The sequence below is a fragment of the Coccomyxa subellipsoidea genome (genome assembly GCF_000258705.1).
Source record: "Coccomyxa subellipsoidea C-169, whole genome shotgun sequence".
Classification (NCBI taxonomy): domain Eukaryota; kingdom Viridiplantae; phylum Chlorophyta; class Trebouxiophyceae; family Coccomyxaceae; genus Coccomyxa; species Coccomyxa subellipsoidea.
In genome coordinates, this window is record NW_005178029.1 from 1,172,050 (window position 1) to 1,195,397 (window position 23,348).

Genomic DNA, 23,348 nt, shown 5'->3' on the forward strand with positions numbered 1-23,348 from the left:
TCAGCCACAAGTCCCCCGGCAGACATCCAGGGCCAATCTAGTCCCTTGGGCTGCATGCAGTTGCCAGAAAACCTATGCAAAGGAGCGCAGCTGCAGCCACACTGCCAAGGACTAAGACAGCGGCCTGAAATGGGCTTCCTCCGGGCCATTTAGATCAGACCAGGTAAAGAGCCGCGTCTCTTTCTTCTAGGCTCATCCTCACTAACCTCAGTTGTCTCAGAAAAATCCCTGATCAGAGGGCTTGGATGAGCTCGCAGGAGCCGGTGCCCACGCCCACGACGCGGCCGGCCACGATGCGCGAGGCCGGGGACGCCAGGTCATCGGTGGAGCCCTTGAGCGTGGCGTCGGTCAAAAAGTGCGCGGCTGTCTCAAAGGTGACCTTGAGGAAGGGCGACGCGCTGCCCTCGATGCCCATGCGATTCAGCGGCTGGTACCCGCCCTGCGCAGTTGTCACATCAAGCAGTCAGCGCCGTGGTGCTTCAGTTGTGCCTCAAGGGCTGCCTGGAAATTGCCAGACCTTCACGGCTCGAGTGGTGAGCCGTAAAAAAGTACACAAGACACAAGAAGATTGCAGGTCTTCAATTAGAGACATGCAACCACCAAGGCAGGACTTTCAGAGAACCATTGCTACCTGGCAATGCACGACAATGACATGACACATCGGATCTGAGCTCCTTTGGGGACCCTCTGGGAAATTAGCGGACTGATAACAGAGCCACGGCCTCCTGCAGTGAGTAGTGCTTACCTGGTGGGTCATGTGGTCGGAGATGAGGCTGAGGTGGCGTGGGTCCACGCCGATGCCATACGCGCCAAAGACGGAGCTGACCTCAGCCACCACGGTCGCGCGTGCGGCCTCAACCCCAAACGTGCGCAGCACCGCACCCACATCGTTGGCGGTCACGGCTGTGACGTCCACGAGGTCATAGTTGGCCCAGGCGCCCTCGAAATTGATGCCGTCTGTCTGGACTGTAACCGCGGGGCCCTTCTCTCCCGGCTTCTTCTCCACCACATAGCAGCGCTCGATGCCTGCGCGACATGTCCTGTCTCAGCATCCCACTGCTGCTGCCGGCGGTATCTTGCGCTTGCAATAAAGTAGCAGCCACCATTGTGATAACAGCCATGCCCTGGCATCAGGAAAGCAGCTGTTTTGCACTGCTGCTTTTCCACAACGCCAGTGTGGGGCTGACAGCACAGGAGTCACAGCGGTCCGAGCTTGCACTTCCCAGCACATGGGGTCACTCACAACAATATCATCTTGCTCTGCATCCCCTGCAGGTGCGGCATGCTGGCTCAGTACAAGCTCCAGTTGGTCAGGTCCTTACCGGGAGTGGCGCGCAGCAGAGTTTCGGCCGCCGCCTGCTCGACCAGCTTGAGCATGAGCACCTTGGGCGCGTCTAGGGGCACAGTCAGCGCAGCTTCGCATGTGCGTGCTTCCAGGTCAACGCGAGACATGGCGCGGATGTCCTGCCCCTTCTTCGTACCCTTGCCCGCTGCCTCAGCCGCTGGCGCCACCGCGTCCGGTGCAGGCTCCTCGCTTCCGGGTCTCACTTCGCCGTCTTCATCCTCATCCTGAGCGCTCAAATATCAAGCCTCATCTGCCTTGTATACCAATAGACGCAGTGCAAATGAGTTCTCATAACACTTCTATGAGGCAGTGTCTGAAGAGATGGTGCTTGTGCACAGGATGCCCTTGCATCAGAGGGGTCAGCTTCGTGCGAGCTGTTCCCATCAAGGCTTCCTCGGCACAAACGATATGTTTGAAATAACCTTATCTGATCTGCAGAAGGATCTGACGCCATTAGCACTCATAAGCAACAGGTGGTGACAAGAAGGTAGGCTACTCTCCAACCCTCAGACAGAAGCCCAACAAAAGCAGCGATACCAAGTAAGGCAGTGCCAGGCTGCTTTAGCAGCAAATCCTCACCTCGTATTCGCCGGCCTGCCGCGCGGCCTGTGCTTGCGCGGCTGCACTGGCGGCTTTGTCCTCTGCGTCTCCGGCCTCGTAGGTGGCCTCCTCTGTGCGCCCGCCCTGCCACGCCAGCTTCCCCTCCACATTCTCTTCATCCAGCTCCTCGTTCTCATTTTCGTCATCCTGCCAGCAGCACTTGCTAAGCTCAGCCATCATAAGCAAAGACCTGTACATGTCTGACCCTCTTATCCTTCTGCATGTGTTTCATAACAAAGAAACAACAAACAACCATAACAACCAGCGCCCTTGTGTATTGTAGAAGGCCTTCCCGCAGTAGGCCCTCGCTTCTGCCACCGCCTGCATGCCCGGCCAAGTGCAATGCCCCGAGCTCTTGCATCTTGGGCTGAAGCTGTAATCAACGAGCACCACAGCTCTTTGGCCTTCCGGGAGGTGGCACAAGCTGCAATTTGCGCAAGAATTCTCACCTTCTCGCTCTTGCGCGCGGCCGCGGCGCCGTCGTCATCGCCGCTGCCGGCGCCGGGGCCGGGGCCGGAGGCGCCGAAGCCCTCCTCTTCGCCGCCGAGCTTGGCGATGGAGATGCTGCCGACTGCTTCGCTGGGGCTCAGCTTGCGCATCTCCTTCTTCAGCGTCGCCATCAACCGGTGCAGGAAGGGCTCCTGGAACGCCTCCACCACCTGCCACCAGCTTCCACCTGAGTTCTGTGCATTTTCCATGCGAGTCTCCACTGCTCCGTTGAATCAAGTACAGGGTGGCTCAGTGACAAGTCATCTGGCGCCGAAACAATACAACTGCTTGACCTAGCATCCAGTCCCTTCAATGCAGTCCCTACAGCTGTGGATATTTACTGGTAGATGCTTCATGTACACTAGAAAACACCCATTAAGATGCGCTGAGCGGGCTTGGGCAAGCAGCATTTGGAAGGGGGAGCACCTCCTCGTAGGAGATGTTGGCCTCTGGGGGGTACTTAGCAGGGTCTGCAAATCGCATGGCCACCTTGTACTCGCGGCCCCTGCCGCCGCTGCCCCCATCTTCCCCCAACACATACCTCTCCTCCACCTCTATGTCCTCTACGACCTGCACACGCCACCCCATCTGAACGGCCCCTTCATCAATGCATCAGACCAGCCTGGCACCATTTTTTTCCGTCACCTAAGCGTGCCATGGCTCTGAAGATGCGCATGGCTGGAATTTCTTGTGAAGGCACCTTATCAGAGCCTTCGTGACAACTTCAAGCAAGGCATATCACTGTGTCACTGGCAAAAGAGAGCAACTTATAGCGGCAGCGAACCTCTGCGAGGCGCAGGCGGCGCAGGCGGTTGGCGAGGGCGGCAGCGTCGGTCTTGTCGCGGTCCGGCAGCATCGGCAGTGTCATGATAGGCGTCTTGATGCTCTGCGCCGCCGTCATCAGCAGCTCACGCAGCCGCGGAATCCCCAGCGTCACGTTCGCCTCACCGCGACCTGCATGTATGCGACCCCTTCAAAATGTTCACCGTGCTCTGACGTTGATTGTCTTTATGAGGGTTACGTTGGCTTCTGCCACTTTTGCCAGCGTGTCACCCCTAGCTACAGAGCTATTACAACCGTGCCAAGGAAGCCAAAAAGCGCACGCAGACCCCAAACGGATTGCCATGTAATGCACAATGCCAATCGTATGGAGTCTGTCCAGCATCATGTGGCCTGCTGTTGCATGGTCATAATCGCCATGTAAAGCAACACAATGAGAGGACAGGCCGCGCTTTATTACCTGCCATATGGAAGGTGTTGAGGGTCATCTGGGTGGAGGGCTCCCCAATGCTTTGCCCGGCCAGCACACCCACGGCCTCGCCCGGGGCGGCCAGCGCGCGCAGAAACTTGAGCTCCATCAGCCGCGCAAAGCCCTCCGGCGAGCGCGGCGCAAGGTCGCTCGCAGCCGCCGCGTCGGCCTCCGCTGCCTTCTTCCTCTGCACACATGTCACCCCAGACTTCGTTGGATGCAACATGCAGGAGCCTACGACACCAACATTGCACACAGCAGCTTGCAACAATGGAGCCCTCTCCAATCAGCCTTCCTGCTGCCAAAATTGAAATATGTTTCTCGGTGCTGGAATAAATTTTTCAGAGTCCAGACACCTTACTAAAGCGGTCAGGGGTCACTTCCAGGACCCATGCTGTCACTCAGAAGCTTTCGGACGGCCAGGCCGCACGCACCTTCTTGGCGGGGGACGCCGCGCTCTGCAGAACGCCCTCGGGGTTGGAGCGCACGAAGCTGCCCAGCGCGTCCTGGAACGCCTCCGACGTCACGCCCAGCGCCGTAAGCGGCAGGTCTGCCGTCAGAGGCGCATCGCGCGCAGCCTTGTTCACCTGCCCCTTCTCCAGCCGCCTCTGCCTTTGCCTGCAGATGTTCCCATGTCCCAACCACTCAGAGCCGTGTCATTTGCATGCATGCTGCGTCTTTCCCCGCTGCTGAGCTTTGTAAGGTGGCACGTGTTCCTGGAGGCTCTCACTCCCCCAGTTGAGCACACGTCCCTGGATTGTGCATGTCTTGAGGATCCCTGACTCAACAGGAACAGGTGGCGTTATGCCATTGGTATCTGATGGGGGAGAAAAGCAGGCACCTGTTGCGGCGCAGGGCCTCCTGTTCCATGTCGACAAGGCTGCTGAGGCGGCTGGCGCGCTCGGCGCCGGCCGGGTCGACCTGCTGCGTGAAGCGGTCGGCGTTGCGCGCCAAGAACCCAAACTCGCGCATGAACGAGCGCGCCGTCACGTCTATGCCGTCCTCCCCGTACGCAAACTGCACAATCGACCTGCGCACCACTAACTTGTGTCAGACAAGCAGCCTCATAGCAGACATGAAGAATGCCACGCACCCTCAGCGGGACAACAATAGAGAGGAGTTCATTCCATGCACAACAATGAATACCCTTGAAGGAGGCTGTGGGAAAGCACAGGCATCAAGTAACTTGCATTGGATATGTTGCATTGACAGGTATCAATCTTATCAATCTGGGTGATTTTGAAGTGAAATGGGGTCCAGTGAAGTCAAAGGACTGAGCAAAGAGGCCAGCAGAGGGGGAGGAGGGGGCATGCCCGTCGCAGTCGTCGCGGACGGTGTGGTCGTAGTGGATGCGCAGGGGTTCCAGATTCTTGATGAGGCAGCGCTGCAGGTAGCCGCTGCGGCTAGTCTTCACCGTCGTGTCCACCAGCCCCTCGCGCCCCGCCATGCAGTGGAAGTAGTACTCCTGCGCGACACGCCGCTCGGATTGCTCAGCAAATATAGCAAAGTAGCCCAAGAGATCCACTTTTGGCAGCGTTGACCGGACTTTTGTGAAACACAGGGCTGCAAGGAGGAGTAGAACGCACAAGAAGGGTCAAGCCAATGTCACATGGCGCAGCCAGAGCTCCAAGTGAGATCTTGTGGAACTATACACAGGTCTCACCTGGGGCCTGAGGCCGGTGAGGAAGCGGTCGCCGATGAAGCCGCCGGAGCGAGCACCCGGGTCGAACGGCGCAAAGCACGGCAGCGTCTTACCTGATGCCATCCGCGGCACTCGCCTGCCCTCCAGCTCCTGCGCGCACCCTCACAACCACCCCTCAGGTACTGGCAAAGCCCAACAGCTCATATACTCCTTCAGGCAATCCAACCTCTCTCAAAGTTGTGTCACAGCCAGGAGGAATGAATCAGCAAACTCCAAGAGGAACGAGCCTATGCAGGAGACTGCCAAGCTTGTTGCGTTCATGGCATGCACGGACTAGTATGTCCTGGCGAGTGCAAATTCACTCTCCGGGTCATTCTCCCCAAATCACAGGGTGAAACTTGCAACGAGCAACACGTGCTGGGCATATTTTTGACACAGGAAGCAAAGGAAGTGAGGTGCATGCCTGCTGGCCCAGCAGGGCGGAGATCTGGGAGAAGTTGACATTGGAGCCCTTGGCACCAGAGACTGTCATGAGGGAGAGGCAGTTGAGCGGGAAAGGCTTCTGCTGCCCATCTGGCAGGCAGACCTTGACCACGTCGCTGCCCAGAGGGTGCAGCGCCGCCGTCGCCACCGCATCGTGCCCTGCCCCGGCCTCCTTGCTCTGCCGGTACCGCTGCGCCAGCGCCTTCTGAATCGCGCCGCGCGTTCCCTCCCAAACCTCCTCCTGCATGGTGATTGTTGAAACATTACAAAACGAAACTGAATCTGAGCTGCAACTTACAAAAGAAGCTGTCAAGAAGCCACGCCAGCGTGCCAGCATGCTGCAGCACAGCACAGGCCACGCGATCTGTAGCTGCGAGAGCGACTGCGGGACCCCGCAAAGCGTCACTATGTCCAGGGAATCATTGCAACAATGAGTTTCTATTCAAAAATTGAGGAGGAGACTTCAGGCTCACTGGGATGTCAGACTGCGGCTTGGGCTTGGTGCTGTCTTTCCCCTGCAAGAGCTGGGGAACCTCTTCGCCCACGAAGCGCGCCGAGGCGGCCAGTGCGGCCGTCTCCGCGGTGTCCAGCAGCTCCGTCCGCGCACGCTCGGCCCGCTTGACAAGCAGCAGGTCGTCGTAGCCGCAGGTGAAGCCTTGCATCTGCAGGAAGTACGTCAGCAGCCGCGACAGCGCGCTTATGAAGCTGCCCGCCACCGCGTTGCCGTACAGGTCCTGCACGCACCTCACATTTTTAGCACTTGACAGCCTCGCCTCTAGCACAGCTGTGTCAGTCATCCAGGGATGCGGCCGTTGTGAACATGCAGGCATTGCATTCAGTTGCTGGGCACTGTGCTTGGCAACAGGATCACAGGCCCTTGTGAATCTGCAGGCGTTGCATTCAAAGTGCAAGGCACAGTGATGTGATTGCAGCACAATCACACAGAGATTGCGGCGTTGGTCTCTGTACAGGAGAGTTAAAGAAAGGGCAGCAGCAGACCTGCACGGCGTGGACGAGACCGAACTTGCCAAAGACTGCCTTGTCGAGCACGCCGGTCACGAGCTCGCCGTTAACCACCAGCATTTTGCCTTCGCCGCTCTTGGGGAAGGTGAACTCCACATCGCGGCCATTCAGTGAGTAGTGCACGGTGCCGCCCTTGCCCCAGAAGTCCGCCGGCACCTTGGTCCCCGCCCGCAGCGTCAGCGGTGGCATCCCCCTTGTGAAGTGCGCCAACACCGTCGACAGCACCTGTTCCATACACAGCAACCCCTTGTTACAACCTTTTTCGCCGCCTGCTGGAGGTCACAACGTCTCAGAATGAATCTCCTATGGGGATGATGTATTTGTGTGGATATGCAAAAGTCAGAGGGCAAGAAGGTCTCTGAATGTCTCTGCCTTTGGGACAAAGTGAATATGTAGGTCAAGAGGTGGCTCGCCTGTTTGCCGGTCCAGAGGGGCTGCGGCTTCCAGATGGTGGGAGGGGGCACTTGTAGGTCGGTAACGTCCTTGAGGCCGGGCCGTGCGGGCGAGCAGCATGCGTACACCAGCTGCATGAAGTCCGACCGCGTCAAAAAGGTGTCCCGCTTTGTCAGCTTCACCCCGCCCACCACGTGATCCTGCAACAGCACAAGATAACATCCATCATTCCAGCCCCGCCCAAAGGGTCCCTTCACAACACAACCCTGTTTTGAGCGGCTAGTGAGCCACCAGAATGTTTGCAGAATCTGCAGAGCTCTCTATCATAAATCTTCAAAGCGCGTCATGCATGCAAGGAAAACGCAGTGGCTCAGTCCACAGCATGATGCCCAGAGTGAGGTTAGTAAGTACCTGGATGAGGCCGCGCACAGGCTTGCCGTCTGTGGGCACGATGTACTGCTCGTCGGCGTGGACGATGCCGTAGCCCTCGGCGCGGCCGTGGTTGTCCTGCGGCAGGTGCAGGTTGATCTCGTCGCCGTCAAAGTCCGCGTTGAAGGTCGCGCAATTGGCGTAGTGCATGCGGATCACCCGCTCTCCCTGCGCATGCCATGCACAACCTTGCCTTCAGCACTGTGCAGTGAAAGACAGCAGAAACCCATCTGCGAGAAGCCATTGATATGGGCAAGGATGATGCTCGCAGTTATAATGCACACGACGGCCGCAGGATCATATTTTAAAACATGGTATAGCATTGGCCAAGGATGATGCTTATATTGATGAACCACAAGACACTGCCAATGGCTGCACAAGCAGAGGTCTGCATGCAAGCAATGATCCGGCAAGCACACCTTGAGGACACGTGCGCGATGGGCCATGAGGCCGGGCTTGTGGAGTGTGGGCTGACGGTTAGTCAGCAGCAGATCGCCGTCTCGCAGGTGCCGGTACACAATCTTGCCCGCGCCGCTCCCGCCGCTGACCGGGCTTCCAATCTTCCGCCCGCGCGCACCGGCCTCCTCCATGCCTGCCTTGGACAGCAGCAGCTTCGCCACCGCCTCCCTCCTCTGCACAGAGCCAGGAATCCCAGACTTTCAGCTGCTATCATGGTGGGAATGAAAGAAGCAGTGCGCACTGCAATGCACCGTTTTGACATGCCAAGCTACTGTAGCATCTTAACATATAGCAAAACAACAAGACAAGGTTGCTGGTTTCTCCACTGCACTATTCCAACAGGAAAGGAAACAAGCTCTGGAGCCATAAGCACAGCGGTAACAAGGTGGAGGGCACCCTACATTGAGCGGGAGCTTGTGCAGCAGGATGACTCGTCCCAGCTCGTCCTCCACTGCCACTGCGCCCGGATGCTCATGAGCACCCCTGATCACCATCTCGCGCAGCTCCTGTGCAGCAATTCACCGCAATTCAGCCGAGTACATTCGCATGCCAGCTCAGAAACACCATCTCACATGGAAAGGGGACAATGAAGACAGCATGTTGAGCCTCTGTCACAATGGAACGGCAAGCAAGAGGGTGAAGGAGAGAAGGGCACCGCCACATTCCAGGGAGTGACGCGCTCGGGGAAGGACAGGCGCACGGCAAAGTAGGGCGGCACGCCGATTTCCCCCGCGGCCAGGTAGGGGTCCGGGGAGATGACGGAGCGCGCAGCAAAGTTGACGCGCTTGCCCATCATGTTCTTGCGGAACAGACCCTCCTTCTTCTCCAGCTGCTGCCTTATCCCCTGGCCCAAATTGCAGACGCGCTCAATCTTTGCAACGCTATATTTTCTTCTATAGGAGCTCCTCTTCCGTCTTGTTGCCAAACACGAGAAACACTGCAAGGCAATCGTGGTCCCCAGCATGCATAAGCATAAGAGTCGCGTGTTCAGGACGCTCTCATCAACATCAGGGCTTTGCACAACTGCAAACAAAGAACCTGGTGATGTGTGGACTGTAATAGGTGGGCAGACCTGCACATCGCCCTTGGCGCCGGGGCCGGCAGTGGTGGAGTCGAGGAGGGAGTTGACGTGCCCCTGCAGCGCCAGCCATGTCCTGAGGCTGTCCGCCAGGCCCTTCTGCCGCAGCACCACCCTGTTCTCCGGAATCTTCTCTGTGGCCCCCACCGGCTCCGCCGCTTGGCTCACCAGCTCCAGATTTGCATTGATGATCTGCAAAGGCATCACCCAGGCTCGGGCGACAACAGCATACTTACAAAACCTGCGCCAGAATTCACGTGTGTTGGGGTGAGCACTGTGAAGTAACTCAGCACGCACCTGCTTATACTGTACACATAAGAGTATTGGGGATATAAAAGCAGCAGTGCCGGAAACGTCTTCCTGGATGATAATGACGAGCTTAGCTTGGGATCCAAAGCATGACAGTGTCCAGCCACACTTCAACAAAGTGCGCGCACCCGGGTGAGGGCGATGTTGTGGGGGTGTTCGAAGGCGGCGTCGCCAATAAAGCTGGGCGGCCGCACGCGGTTGGGGGCCACGGGGACGACCTGCAGGAAGAACATGTTGTACGCATCCTCGAACGCCCCCGGCTGCGCCCCACCGGCGCCTGCGCTGAAGCCAAAGATGCGCAGCCGCGAGTCCTGCGCGTACATGAGCGACAGCGCGTCGGCGTTTCGCGTCCACATGCGCCGCATCACCTCGCGCACCTCCGCCACCGTCATGAACCGCGGCCTATGCACGTGCAACTGATTTAGATTCTACTTCAAGAATGAAATCCTTTCAACTTGATTTTCACAATAAAAAAACCTTGAAAAGTGGGTTGATAGAAAGTTAAACCATGGCGAATATCAAATGCGATAAAGCGTTGCTTTATTGGATTTGGATGGACCTGTCCTAATCATGCCATGACAGTCAAGCAGAACATGCCCACCTTTTGACAGCGTACGGAACTCTGGATAAAATTGCGTCAATCCCAAGATGCGGATCATCATGTGGCTGCTGCAAAAGTCTATGAAAGCATGCAAAGAGGGGAATGCACCTCTGGGCGGCAGAGGCGGCTTCGGAAGCGTCCTTGAGCACCTCTGACTGCTTTAACACCAAAGCCTGGTTGGGATCTTCCTCCATCAGGTCCTCCCCCTGCCTCTCACTGGCTCTCGCCAACTGCTCCGCCAGCTCAACCTCCATCTCCTCAACCTTTGTACATGCACTGCGTCAGCAAAACAGCACAACAAACAATATGCTCACTGAAACCACTCAATGTTCCACATGGTGTAGCTTCAAGACTCACCTCGTTCTTGCGGGACGTCTTAAGGGCGCTGGTAACTTCAATGCCCTTCGATCGGTTCTTCTCCACCTTCTTAAAGTCCAGCGGCTTCTGGAATACCTTCGCGCATCCGTCCCTGCACAGCATCACAGACCTTAACTGCCAAAAATCTCTGCACATCTCCTCTGCCAATCTTATCTGCATACATTAGGACAGAGCCATAATGGACATGCAAGAACAACAGCACATCCAAAGCAGAGTCTGATGGAGTACAGATTGCACAGAACAAGTCCAGGCAATCTACCGTTTCAAGACGGGGGCATGAGCGCCGCAGTTGGCGCATTGCTGCACAGGCATGCGCCTGAAGAACTCGCCCACGGTCTCTCGGATGGCCTCGAGGGAGAGGGAAGTCATCTTCTCCCGGTGAGCGGATGCGGCGGAGGTGGATGCAGCTGCATGGGAGCTGCGGCGCTCTGCAGCCTCAACATCCCCTAGACCCGCCAGCTTTGCTGCCAGCCTGGCCTGCTCTGCCCCTGCCTGCTTTGGATCGATGTCCATCAGATCCACCCCACCTGCAATAGACCATGCAGCATGTCAGCACATGCTTCATTGGACTTATCAGCACGACACGACCGCTGCGTTTTCAAGGCAATACTGCCCAAAGCCTTATGCATTACAAAGGTCAAATAGAGTACATGATGCACAAGTCAAGAGCCTCTCCTGCGCACCTTCAAGTTCATCACCGCCAATCTTCTCCACAGCTTTGGCAGTGGCGCTGCTGCCTCCAGTGACAACATGCATCGCCTCTACCAGCTTCCCCTCCGCCAGAAGCTCCAGCTTCCGCTTGTACTGCTCCACCTGGGAAATTTCAGCATGCATTAGTGTTGCACTGCTGCCACCCTCCCAAAGCTGTGTGGGAACATGGCATTGGGCATGGTCGCACTCACCTCTGTTTGGAGCATCTTGAGCTTGAAGCAGTGGAGGCAGGTGCATCTGAGCAGCTTATACATCGTCCTGTGGTGCACAAGACCAAGCGGTGAGTGCAGGTGAGAGAGTATTCTCCCAACTTGTCCTTTGATGGTGATAGCATTAGGAGCGTGCGTGTCAAATCAGAGCGGAAGGCGCACGTGAAGACAAGAGGATTGTACACGGGTACTGCCAGCTCAATGTGTCCAAAGTGCCCTGGACAGGACATGTAGCCCTGGTTGCATGTGGCACACCTGCGATGACAGGCAGATTGTCATTAGCAGCTGGTGCCTAGTACACTTTCGATTCCTCAGTTGCAGGATGAGCATGCCCACGAGACATTGTGAGGAAACACTTACTGTCCCTGCTGCTCCAGGGGCCCCATGGCTGGGTCATATAGGCCTCCAGGTACTGCATTTCTCAGGTTGTCAAACACAATGGGGCTCACGATCTGCTTGACACTAAGTGCGCGTATCTGCAATCCAGGCACATAGATAATCAGACAGACCTATGTCGAGTACATCACATGCATGTTTGATTGAACATTACACCTTCAATGGTAATGAACAGCTGCTCTAGTAGCCAGATCACTTCTGAAGTGAAGGGCAATTTCACTAACTTATCACTGGCAAGAGAGCTGAACTTAGAATGTGGAAACGTCAAAATGGTCGTGATCAAAATAATGGTTTGACTTTTATGCTGTGCTTAAAATAATACCTCTTCGTCACTGTAGAAACCGAAGGAAATTGCTGAAACTTGCGCCGACGTCACCTCCCGACTTGGGATGGCAGACATCTTTGCGCCTACAGATTTTGCACTACATATGTTTCATAGTAGAACTCCAGCATTTTTTGCTGGGCAATGCAGGCTTGCAACTGAAAGCGCAAGTCGGCCAACCCGCAGCAAAAGCAAGGCGTTCCCTGCCACTTCTATTTTTAGCGTGTGAATCATCATAGGAGTTCGATCGCATCTCATGGTAGCTGCTCGATTGGCGCAGAGACAGACGATCTTCGGGCTAAGAAATACACCCTAGAAAACAGCACAATTCTTCGTCAGACAAATTCTGCAAATGAGCAGTTGGGCCATCGAGACATCTGATTGAGCTGCGATGCTGCGGCAGGTAGAGTGAAGCATCAATCAGGCCTATGTAACCGACAATTTTCAGTGAGGTTGCAACTTATGTAAATTTATCGCTGAACAGATCTCCTGTGCGTACAGAAGTCGGTGATTCCACCCGAAAAGGAAGAGGAGCTTGAGAAGAAGGCGTATGAAGCCTTGCAGGTCTGTGTGCGTCCAATGCAATTATCATTCTATGACACTGATTACGTGGCTAAGTATACAAATCAGTTGCAGGTGCATGACTCTCAAGCACTTTTTCATTTCCCAAGGGTGACTACCATGCAGGATGAGTTCAAGCACGAGCATCAGAGAGTGCTGCCTCTGCAAACATCGCTTTCCCTCAGAAGCGCAGCCCAGGTTTGCTTCACGTCCAAGCAGAATGCAATCAATTGACGTGGACAAGATTGACCTTGGGCTCTGTTGGGCTTACCTATTGAACCCACATACTTGCTGTGAGCAGGGCATTGAGGCGGCCATGCTGCTGCTGCCTGAAAGGACAACGTCAATGGCATCCCTCATGGAACTGGCTTCAATCCAGGTCAGTGTCCTGACCAGTAATATTACTGACCTACTTTTCCTGGAGAGTCAGTATTGTCCAGCTCAGTGAGAAAAGAAGGAGGCTGACAGAATTGATGTGGCACAGGGCTCTGGTCGGGACAGCTCTTCTGGTGAACAGGAGGACCAGGTCTCGCAGCTCAAGCATGAAGTGTTTGTCTTCAAGGCAGCTGCAAAACAACTGGGCTTGATGCTCATGCTCCGCAACAAGGAGATTGAAGGTGAAACAACAGCAACCTTATTTAGACTCTGTGCTACATACCTAATAAACAGTAATACCATTGCAAGAGCATGTCCATATTAGGGACATCAGAGGACGTGTCCACTTGCAGACTACCTGACAATCCTCTTTGTTTGCAGCTCTGCTGCAGGAAGCTGACTTCTCCTTTGGGGATTATCAGCCAGACGAAGACAGCACAGGTGTGGCAGACTGGAGGAGGAGGGCAGCTGAAGCAATGCAGGAAATTCATGCAACCTTCAACCAGGAAAGCGAGAATCTGGGGCAGGTGCATTACTCCATGCTACAGCATGAACAGCTGTTCTTATCGTTCTGTTCGCCATAGAGCTGCCAGAAATGAAGCCTTCCATCATGATGATCATGAATGGCTCTTGTAAAGGCCATTTTCCACTAAAATTATGGCTGCAGTGCCTTGACAATATTGTTTGCCACAGTGTGCACATGACAGTACAACTGTATGGTGCTCACAGGTGAACATGGTGCCTTTGGTTGGCACTGTGCCTCCTCAAGAAGGACTGCCTTTGCCAGCAGAGGAAGACCACTCCCTGCTACCCGGTTCCTCCCATGTGGCATTTGTAGGAGGCCAGACAGGCACGCTTGATGCAGTCACGGGCACAGGTGAAGGGTTGTCCTCTGCTGCTCAGCCCTCAGAGAGCCCGGTCACTCTGCAGCTCTTCATCGTCAGCCAAGAGGGCGCTGACATGAGCCCTGAGTCTGCTATTGCTGGCTCAGCAAAGCGGCGAAGAAGCTCAGGGATCAGAAGAACTCTCCTTGCCCAACTGCAGGTGCTTGCCCGTCCCACACCCTGAACAGCACCCTGATATTGATGGCAGACAAAGTCGCGCTTGGCAAATGCAGCGAAACTGCCAAGCATGACTGTTCCTGGTATCAAGCACACCCGTCGTAAATACAAGCCATTTTGACAGAGTGCCTGGTGCTGACAGCTGCGCTCGGAGCATCTGGAGCAGCAGCTGGCTGCGTCCAGAGAGGAGTGTGCCGCCATCAGCTCCGGCCTGCTTCAGGCCCTGTCAGGCATCAGCCGCCGCTCATCCCAGGTATTCCCTTCAGTGAAATGAAAAATGAGACAAAAGTCTTAAGATTCTTGCGCACCACTCAGTCAGTGTGTGCCACACCCTGGCAGGGCTACATGTCCTGCACTTATCTTTGCTCTTTTGGATACTGCCAATTCTTACAAGACTTATTCTACATTCACTTGTACAGGACAACCCGGCAGATAGCGCGAGCCGGACCACAGAAGTCGCCACAGCGGCGGATGCTGACGCGGCCAGCGAGCCTATTCAGGAGCAGGTGCATGCGCTGCAGCAGACCTGCACCCGCCTCGAGCAGGAGCTGGCCGCAGAGAAGCTGCGCAGTGCCGAGTTGCAAGACGCCTTCCTGGCGGCAGAACACAAGTCTGCAGCGCTCGGCAGCCAGCTCGAGGTACATTGTGGTTCACCTTGCTGCTTCTTGTTTTTACATCGCAAACTGGTTCATGAATGCATCTCCTTGTCTTATACCCATAGGAAAATTGGAGAATAAATCTAGAGACATCAAGCACACTTACATTATCATTGATTGTTATTTGCAGGAGGCCCGCGCCCTGGAGGACGTCAAACGGGCAGCGCATGCCGATGACAATGGCACCCAGTCAGAGGCAGATTCGCTGAGGGAGGCAGTACAAGCTCTGGAGACACGCTGCAACACACTCGCCAGCGAGCGCAACAACCTGCGCCAGGCCCTGTATCTGGCTCAGCAGCGCGCTGTGCAGCCCCAGATTAGTACAGACCTGCAGCCTTCCATCAGTGATGGCACACCAGGCAATGGTGATGTGATCACTCCCGGGCAGCCGCTGGATGCTGGCTCAGAGAGGGAGCTTTCAGTGGTTCATAATCCGCCACTGGAGAGCGGTGCCAATGTGGCAGGCGATACAGAGGCCAGGGGAGAGCTGCAGGCCGACCAGGTGCTGCAGGATGGGCAGCAAGCAGGCACAGCGGAGAAGGGGGGGATGCTTGAGCCAAGGGAGGGGGCAGGTCCAGCACTTGCGGCTCAGACTTCTTCTGAACGCTCTGAAGAGACCCAGGGCATCCAGGCTATGCAAGAGCCGCGGCAGATCCCCAGTGGTCTGGATGGTGTTTTTGGACAGAACCAAGCAGCAGCACTGGTACAGCAGCAGCCGGCGTCAGCGCCTGGAGTGTCGCCTCAGAATGACACGTTGGCTGTGCCGACGCATCCCTACATGAACGTGGGGACCGTGCTGGCCATGGAAGCCTTCTCGGCAGCAGAGCGCGCCGCACAGTACCTCAACGTGCCCACATTTGGCGCCTACACTGCCCCAAAGGTGGCCTACACCCCCAGCAATGATAGCATCCCTCCACCCGCCGCCTCCTGCACGCAACCGGTGGAGGCCTCCAATGCAGTAACGGGGGCAGCAGCCAAGGAGGCCTTCACTGTCAGCTCTGCTGCGCACCAAAAAGTGCTGGCGGAGAATGCAGCGCTGCTGGCAGAGCTCGATGGCACCAGGCAGGAAGCACAGTCTGCCGCGGAGGGCCGAGAGGCGGCTGCATGGCAGCTGCAGCAGGCCTCCAGGGAGCGAAAACTCCTGCGCACCGCAGTGCACGAGCTGGAAGACAGCTTGCGGCAGCAGCTGGTTGCCCAGGAGCTGGAAGCAGCAGCGGCAGTGCCTGCTGGACATGCATCCGTGGCGCACTCTCCTGAGCCGGCAGTGACGGCCCAGCTGGTCAGCAGTCTGCTTGGCCAGATTGACTTGCAGGCAGCCGAGAAAAGTGCTCTACTGGAGCAGCTGCATCAAAGCAGAGTGGCGGAAGCGGCTGCGGCAGACCAGGTCCAGGAGATCAGCTTCCTGCAGGACGTCTGGACAGAGAAGCTCGGCTGCCTTCAGGACGAGTGCGATTCCCTGAAAGATGCCCTGCACGAGTCTGGCGTGCACCTGCAAGAGAGCCGGCAGAACATGTCAGAGCAGGAAGCTCAAATAGCAGATGTCCTTGCGCGTCTGGTTGATGAGGAAGAGCATGCAGCCGAGCTGGGCAGGCTGCTCGTTGCACAGGACGCCGCGCAGATGTCACTGCACTTCCACGTCTCAGCTCTGGAGGAAGATGTGAACGTGCTACGCGATGAAGCAGCAGAGCATGCCGCTGTCACCGCCGATCTGACCGCCGAGTGCCGAGAAGCTCAAGCTGAGCTGGCAGACCGCTCTGAGCGGGAGGCCACCAAGGTGGATGACTGGGCGTCCCAGCTGGCCTCCAGCGAAGCAGTGACTCTGCTCCTGCAACAGGCGCTGAGGGACGCTGACGAGACCAATCTCGAGTGCAGGGCGCAGATCGCTGCTCAGGATGTTGCTAACTCGCAGCTGACCAGCGACCTGAGGGAGGTGGAGGACCATGCAGCCGCACTCACCCGCCACATTGTGGCGCTCGAGGCAGTGTACACAGCCCTTGTCGGGCAGCTGTCCGGCGCGCAGCAGGAGGCTGAGCGCCTCAGCGATGAGCTATTCGACAGCAAGGAGCTTAGCCGCCAGTCACGGAGCGGTGGGGATGGTGGGGATTCGTCCATGCCAGGTGGCGCCAGCCTGGCGGCTGTACTGGCCAGGGCTGCATCCTTGCGCGCGCAGCTGGCAGAGTCTGAGAGGCGTAGGGAGACTCTGGAGGCCCAGATTCTGGACCTGGCGTCATCCTCGGCTGCACCTTGGTCCGACAGTCCTGCCAGGGAGGATGGCGTGGCGACTGGGCAGTTAAAGGTCCAGGCAGGAGCGGCAGAGGGCGGTCAGGGCGTGCATGCGTGGCAGCGTGAGCTGACGGCGGCATTGCAGGACACTAGAATGGCGAATGCCAAGAGCGCGGTGCTCGCGGCACGCTTGGAAGACTCTGAGACGCGCCGGGAAACGCTGCAGGCTCAGGTCATGGACCTGGCTGCAGCTGACAGTGCCAAGGGGTGGAGGCCAGTCACCCCATTGAGGGACGCAGCACCAAGATCCGATGTGCAGAGCCCAGATGAACTGTTGCAGTCTACCTCCACAGCAGCAGAAGCGCCCACTGCTGCTCAGGACGTAGCTGCAGAGCTGGAAACTTATTCTGGGCACCTGGCGCTATCCCCTGTGAGCGAGGAGCAGCTTCGGCATGAGGCCCCAGCTGGGCTCACAGAGGAGATCAAGGCATCTGAAGCATCGGTTGCGGCGCTGCAAGCGCGGTTGGCTGAGTCAGAGCATCAGCGAGCGGACATGGAACTGCGGCTGAAGCACCTCACGGCGATCTCCTCTGCAGGTGCGAGACCGCACCATTCCCAACCCGACATCCTGTAGTTGTGTTGACTGGAGTAATGAACATTTGTATATTGTATAATAATGCATTCAAAAGGTCAAAATCATACTGTAAAGGCAATGCTGTGCTCAGGCAGCGGGGGCGGCGAGACCACCATCAAGGCGAACTATGGTGCAAGGGCAGAGGAGGCCGCTCCACCAGCCGTAGCAGAAAACAAATGGGACGCCACAGCACCGCAGAGCAAGACAATCCTGGTACCAGAGAGCCCGCTTGGGGCAGCAGATCCGGCCGCCCAGAACGACTTCATGGATGATGACGGGGCTGCAGCCGAGTTCTTTGAGGCTATCAGCGTGTCTGGCTCACTGGAGGTCGCAGACCGAAGCCACTCTGCTTCGGTAGCCAGCCCCCAGGATGTCATCATACCTGTGACAGCTACAGCAGACCGGGATGCTGACAATGGCTTCATAGAAGACAACGCCTCTGCAGCTCAATTCTTTGAAGCCATCAGCTTAGCTGGCACAGTGGAGGTCACAGACTATTGCCACTTTGCACAGGATGAGGGAAACATGGATTGGGGGGAGATGGATGTCATACCTGTGGCGGCTACGGCAGATCTGGAAGTCCACAACTACTTCCTAGAAGAGACCGCAGTCTCAGCTCAACTCCTTGAGGCTGTCAGCTTGTCTGGCACAGTGGAGATTGAAGACTATCGCCACTTCGCCCAGAATGGCCGGCACTCAGATGGCGCAGCCGCGACACCGGTACTTGCATCGGATACAGATGAGGCCGAGAAAGTCACTCAGCAGCTGCAGGAGCAGTTGAGCCAGACTGTAGAGGAGCTGACAAAGGAGCGGGAGGAGGTACGTGCGCTGCAGACAGCGCTGTTCCAGAGCGAGGCAGTCTTTGTGGAGGTTGAGGCGCAGCTGCGCACAGCCCTGGAGGAGCAGGCCCGGCTGGAGTTGGCCCTGGCTGCTGCTGAGGAGAGCCTGCAGCGCGCGCAGACGGCGGCCGCCGATGCAGAGGCGGTGCAGGGCACTCTACAGCAGCAGCTGATCACCGAGCATGAGAAGACCGCCAGACTGGAGGCTCAGCTGACTGCCAGCGCTGCGCCGGTGCAGCTGGTGTCAATGTGCCAGGAGCCGCCTCGGGAGGCCGCGCTCCTGTATGAGCCACCTACTGCTGCGGAGTTGAATTGTGTGGCAGCGGGAGCTGACGCAGAGGGGCGCAAGGAGAGGGAGTGGGCTGCACAGCCGCCGGTGGTTCTTCAACTGATCGTGCAGGCGGGGCCGGAGCCCGTCAGGGACACCGCTGCTATTTTAATGAAGGAGGGAACACCGGTGGAGACTGACGCGGCCAGCCTGGGCTTGGAGCACATGCAGCGCGGCAACGGAGGGGGCAGCGGCAGCGAGGAGGTGTCGGATGATATGCTGGGGCTGACCGCGATTGAAATGCTGCCAGGGAGCGAAGCGGATGGGTCAGCCTCCTCTGTTGAGGTGGCCCCTTGGCACGGTGCTGCTCCAGGGGTGGAGAACGACGTCGCAGCAGACGCGCGGCCAGTGTTGCTGGCAGGGGCGCCTGACACTCTGCTGTTGCATATTAGCGAGAGCAGTGAGCAAGCCGTGATGGTGAACAAGGGAGGGCAGATGGTTGCATCAGAGGAACCACCTTTGCCGGTTGTTGTAGCGGAGGACTCACTGGCGACAGCACCGGCGACAGGGGAATCTGCTACACTCCCAGATGATTCGGTTATTGTGGACTCAGCTGACAGCTTGTTCAATGCTGGCGGAAGTGAGGACCCGCTGTCAGAGCCGCAGCAGGGTCCAGAGGCCTTTGCAGTGCTGTGCTGCGAGGTCTTCGAGCCGCGCTCTGGCAGGGATCGTCCTGACATCGCGCGCATCACCGAGAACCCCCTCTTCACGGCTGGCCCAAGCAGGGTGACCGATGACGCGCCGCCGCCCGTAGCATTAGCCCCTGACGTGCCTGTGGATATCCCCAGCGGTGCAGCAGCGAGCAGTGAAGCAACTGCATTCATTCATGGCATGAAGCAAGTGCCGGTAGGAGATGCAACTCTGCCGGAGCAAGCAGACTCGCAGGCAGAGCGCACAGTGGAGGCCCGCAAGGTGACAATTTCAGCAGATGAGATTACAGAAAAGCAAAGGATGATGCGGTCACTTCTGGCAGATGCACTCTTGTCGGAGCAAGCAGATCCGCAGGGAGAGTATACAATGCTTGCACCTGAGATCACCGCTTCAAGTGACGCATTAGAGCCTTTGGAGCCTGCAGCGCCAGCAGAAGACAGCCGCGCCGCTGAAGCTGCAGCAGAGGAGGCCGGGTCAGACCACGAGAAGACTCTGAGGGGCCGGCACGCTCGCAGCATGGCCAGGAAGATCAGGGAAAGCTGGGCCTCGCTGCAGCAGGAGCAAGCGGCTGAGAGCAGTTTGGAGCAGCGCGACGCAGGGGCGGAGACAAATAGAGAGCGACGCGTCAGCAGTGTGCATGGTGGCAAGCCTTGGTCTCCGCCCAGCATCAAGGACGCCATGGCTTTCAGCAGGTGTGGCAAAGCCGTTACTGAACATCCCACTTGCATTATTTGCGTGCTTGTTGCATTGAAGATACACGCACCACAACCCTGTTTTATCTCCATACTAAATACTTATGGGGTATCTCCATAGTGATAGCAGGGCCCCAGGCAGGCGGCACACTGATGAAGGGGAGATTGAGGACATCACGGATGTCATCTATGCCAACTGGGGCACCGTGACCGATGGGCAAGACAAGTCAGGTCAGCCTCCCAGGCCCCCATGTCCTCTGCATTGATGACACACCTGTGCTGCTTCCTTCAAAGATAAGCAATTTGTTGTTTAAAATCCCTGAAAGAAGGAATGTGCCAGAAGGCTGTCCCATGGGACATGCAACGAGGTCTTGGCATTCCCTGCGCAAAGGTGCAGTATATGGAATAAAGTATTGGTACACACTTCAGGCGTATGTTTGGGTGGCAGGGTTGTGGCGCAGGGAGGATGGGGATTGGCTGTTGCTGAGGTGTGCTGAGCTGGAGAGGGCGCTGAAGCAGGCAGCGCTGAGAGTGACGGCCCTGGAAGGTGACGCCACTGCCGCCGCCTCCCACATCTCCATCCTGCAGGCCGAGAAGGCCGCCCTGACTGCCAAGTAAGCGCCACCACACTAGTATACAGTGTATTCGACATCGCACTGATGCTGCAGACATGTGCTTCTCTGAGAATTAGTAATTTGTTGGGGCACCCGTTTACAGCATGTGAACATCCTATCATAGATATGCCTGGATCAACTGCAGTTCCCCTTGGAAGTGATGCTTGCAACCCTTGCCGTCATGCTAAGACAAGTGTGAAGTGCTGTGGCTGTGGCAGGCTGGCAAGGGCAAAGCAGCGCAGGCCGGCAGCAGGGAGGCAGGCCCAGCTACAGAGCGCCGGGTCAGGCTCCAGTGCAGACGGCGCTCCCATTCCTGACAGCGTGGCGGTGGCGCAGCAGGCTCGCAGCACTCAAAGCGCTGCTGTGACTGGGCCCCAGTCAAATATCCAGTCAACAGCACAAGGCAGTCAGACTGAACCACTTGCAGAAGTGGACATCAATCCTCCAGGAAATGCAGAGCAGAGCGCCAGCATCAGCCTGCAGCGTGACACAATAGAGCAGTCAGAGTTTTCAGCCAAGTCCACGGCTGCTGCAGCTGATGAGACAGTCAAAGCAGTCGGGGATGTTCCTGCCATTGGGGAGCAGCAGGTGACAGCAGAGAACAAGCAGCAGCTGGCAGTAGAGCTTACTACAGATAGTCAGAGTGCCAGCTTGGATGCACCCCAGGCACAGCTCATTGAGACGGTCACGCAAGAGAAAACTTCTGTGGCAGAGGCAGAAGGCGCTGCTACAGGGGGACCAGATGTGGCACTGGAGGCGTACCTGTCGCATGTTCCATCAGCGAAGACACCCTTTGCTGATGATGAGGTGCTGGCCATGAACGTGGCAGGTGTTCCTGTCAGCAGCGCACCTGACAGCGAGAACAGCAAAACAAGTGTAGCCAAGGGAAGGGCAACATGCGATGACAACGTACGGCTTGCAAAGCTGGCGCAAGAGACGGAGGCGCTGCGCGCGAAGATGGCGGCGGCCATCGCACTCATTCGCAGCCTGGAGGCCGAGAAGGCCCTTGCTGCACGCGAGCTCGCCGCTGCTTCCAGCACCACACAAGTGTGCCTCCACACTCTTGTGATTGCTGCGCAGCAGTGTCCAAACACACCTATGCTGCAGCTTGTCTCCCTTGTTATTGTGGTCACAGAATATTATGAGAGAAAGGGATGACGACCCAAGTGTTTGTCTTGCATGCTTCAGGCAGAGGATGATGGGGCGGCAGAGGACGCGTCAGACACCTGCTCGCAGTGCTCAAGCACTGGGACCAGCCGTCAGGGGAAGTCTCCCAGGGTGCATCAGGGACGCGCGCCCTCGAAGGGCCAGGCCCGCCGTCCACGGGGCAGTCTCAGCGAGCTGGGAGCGGTCACGGAGGATGAGGGTACAAAAGTGGCGTGGAATCCGGCGGTGCATGCAGCGCCCAGCTTCAACCGGCTGCAGCAGATGGCGCGTACCATCTCTGAGCTGCAGGCAGAGGTGGCTCTGTGGAAACGCTCTTCACAGGTGACATCCCTGTCACACTGCTCTTTTGCAGTCTATCTGTGCATTGGTGTTTACTGCTTGGAAGAAGAAGAAGAAGTACTGCATGCAAAGACGGGTGGGGTGGATGTGCATGCACATGCGGCAGGGCGCCCATCAGGAGATGAAGAAGCTGTTCCGCTCGCTGAAGGAGAAGGGGACCATAATCTCCAGGCTCGAGTCCCAACTGTCGACGGGCTTCTGAGAGGAGTTATTCTTGCGCAAGTAGGCATGCCAGCATAGCTGGACTGAAGAACAGAGAAATTAGACAGACATACCATGCAATCTTTGCACTGCACTGGGTACCAAAATATCTAATTTGAAATTGGCAACATCTCGTACGGCAGAGACCACTTTTGCAATAGGATGAACTGCAGTCATTTGAAATGCATTGGTGGGCACCGGTGCTGTGCTATGTATAGTGCATTTTATAGTTAGCTCTCTGCAAATGCTGATAGACTGCTTGCTAATGCAATTGACCAACAGAGCTCGAAGACTACCTTGCTTTGGCATAGCTTCTCAGCGTTAAGACAGCGTTCAAGCAAAGTTGTTCCTGAACAGTGGTGACATGCACCAAATCGTTGACCGCATGCATGCATGCATGTTGCATGCCGCCCTCTGGGAGGGCTATATCGGCGCAGACACTCTAGTTAAGCTGTGTCTCATTCTTCTGGCTTATCTCCATTCTAAGACAGACTGCTAAGGAGAAAGTTTCAGATGCATGCCATGCTGGGATAGCAGATAAGGCTGACTGGGCTCACGTGCTCACAATGCCCAAGTAAGAGTCTCGCAAAGACGTTGTAGGGCCATATTGGGTGAGGAGCAAACACTGCATGGCTTCCTTTGCATGCAGAGGCCCCATTTCTGCGTGTCTTGACCGGCACACTTCGTTTTCGAGGTGTGCATCCCTGTAATATTTCTGCACTTGATTTGTGGAGCTTTTCGCTCTATTCTACATGACACTTAGAGCAGAATTGATTTTTGGAAAATTTCTTATTTCATTGAGGATCTGCCTTGTTCTATTGTGCTTTTTCACACGTCTTGGACGCATTACATCTGTGGTGTCTGCCTCAGCTGCCTCCTTGATCTATGCAA

At 56.7% G+C, this 23,348-nt stretch overlaps 2 protein-coding genes across 2 annotated transcripts; one reads left to right on the top strand and one right to left on the bottom strand.

The window, feature by feature from the left end:
• Nucleotides 1-232: 232 nt before the first annotated feature.
• COCSUDRAFT_30489 (beta and beta-prime subunits of DNA dependent RNA-polymerase) lies at nt 233-12,194 on the bottom strand (the record flags this gene model as incomplete). Its single annotated transcript, XM_005645347.1, has 30 exons — nt 233-439; nt 746-1,026; nt 1,323-1,569; nt 1,925-2,092; nt 2,395-2,604; nt 2,861-2,958; nt 3,185-3,388; nt 3,675-3,868; nt 4,134-4,276; nt 4,560-4,727; nt 5,017-5,148; nt 5,347-5,475; nt 5,762-6,049; nt 6,354-6,542; nt 6,808-6,906; nt 6,955-7,024; nt 7,213-7,424; nt 7,636-7,821; nt 8,073-8,285; nt 8,514-8,618; nt 8,768-8,956; nt 9,185-9,382; nt 9,628-9,927; nt 10,458-10,569; nt 10,738-10,942; nt 11,177-11,291; nt 11,381-11,447; nt 11,561-11,653; nt 11,759-11,874; nt 12,117-12,194. 30 exons carry the CDS (start codon nt 12,192-12,194, stop codon nt 233-235), a joined length of 5,016 nt encoding a protein of 1,671 aa, XP_005645404.1.
• Nucleotides 12,195-12,507: 313 nt separating this feature from the next.
• On the top strand, nt 12,508-22,458 carry COCSUDRAFT_57408 (hypothetical protein; the record flags this gene model as incomplete). Its single annotated transcript, XM_005645348.1, has 15 exons — nt 12,508-12,519; nt 12,618-12,680; nt 12,979-13,056; nt 13,162-13,294; nt 13,434-13,579; nt 13,956-14,096; nt 14,256-14,366; nt 14,533-14,751; nt 14,900-17,588; nt 17,718-20,136; nt 20,267-20,367; nt 20,585-20,750; nt 20,969-21,797; nt 21,939-22,238; nt 22,363-22,458. 15 exons carry the CDS (start codon nt 12,508-12,510, stop codon nt 22,456-22,458), a joined length of 7,503 nt encoding a protein of 2,500 aa, XP_005645405.1.
• Between the last annotated feature and the right edge of the window lie 890 nt (nt 22,459-23,348).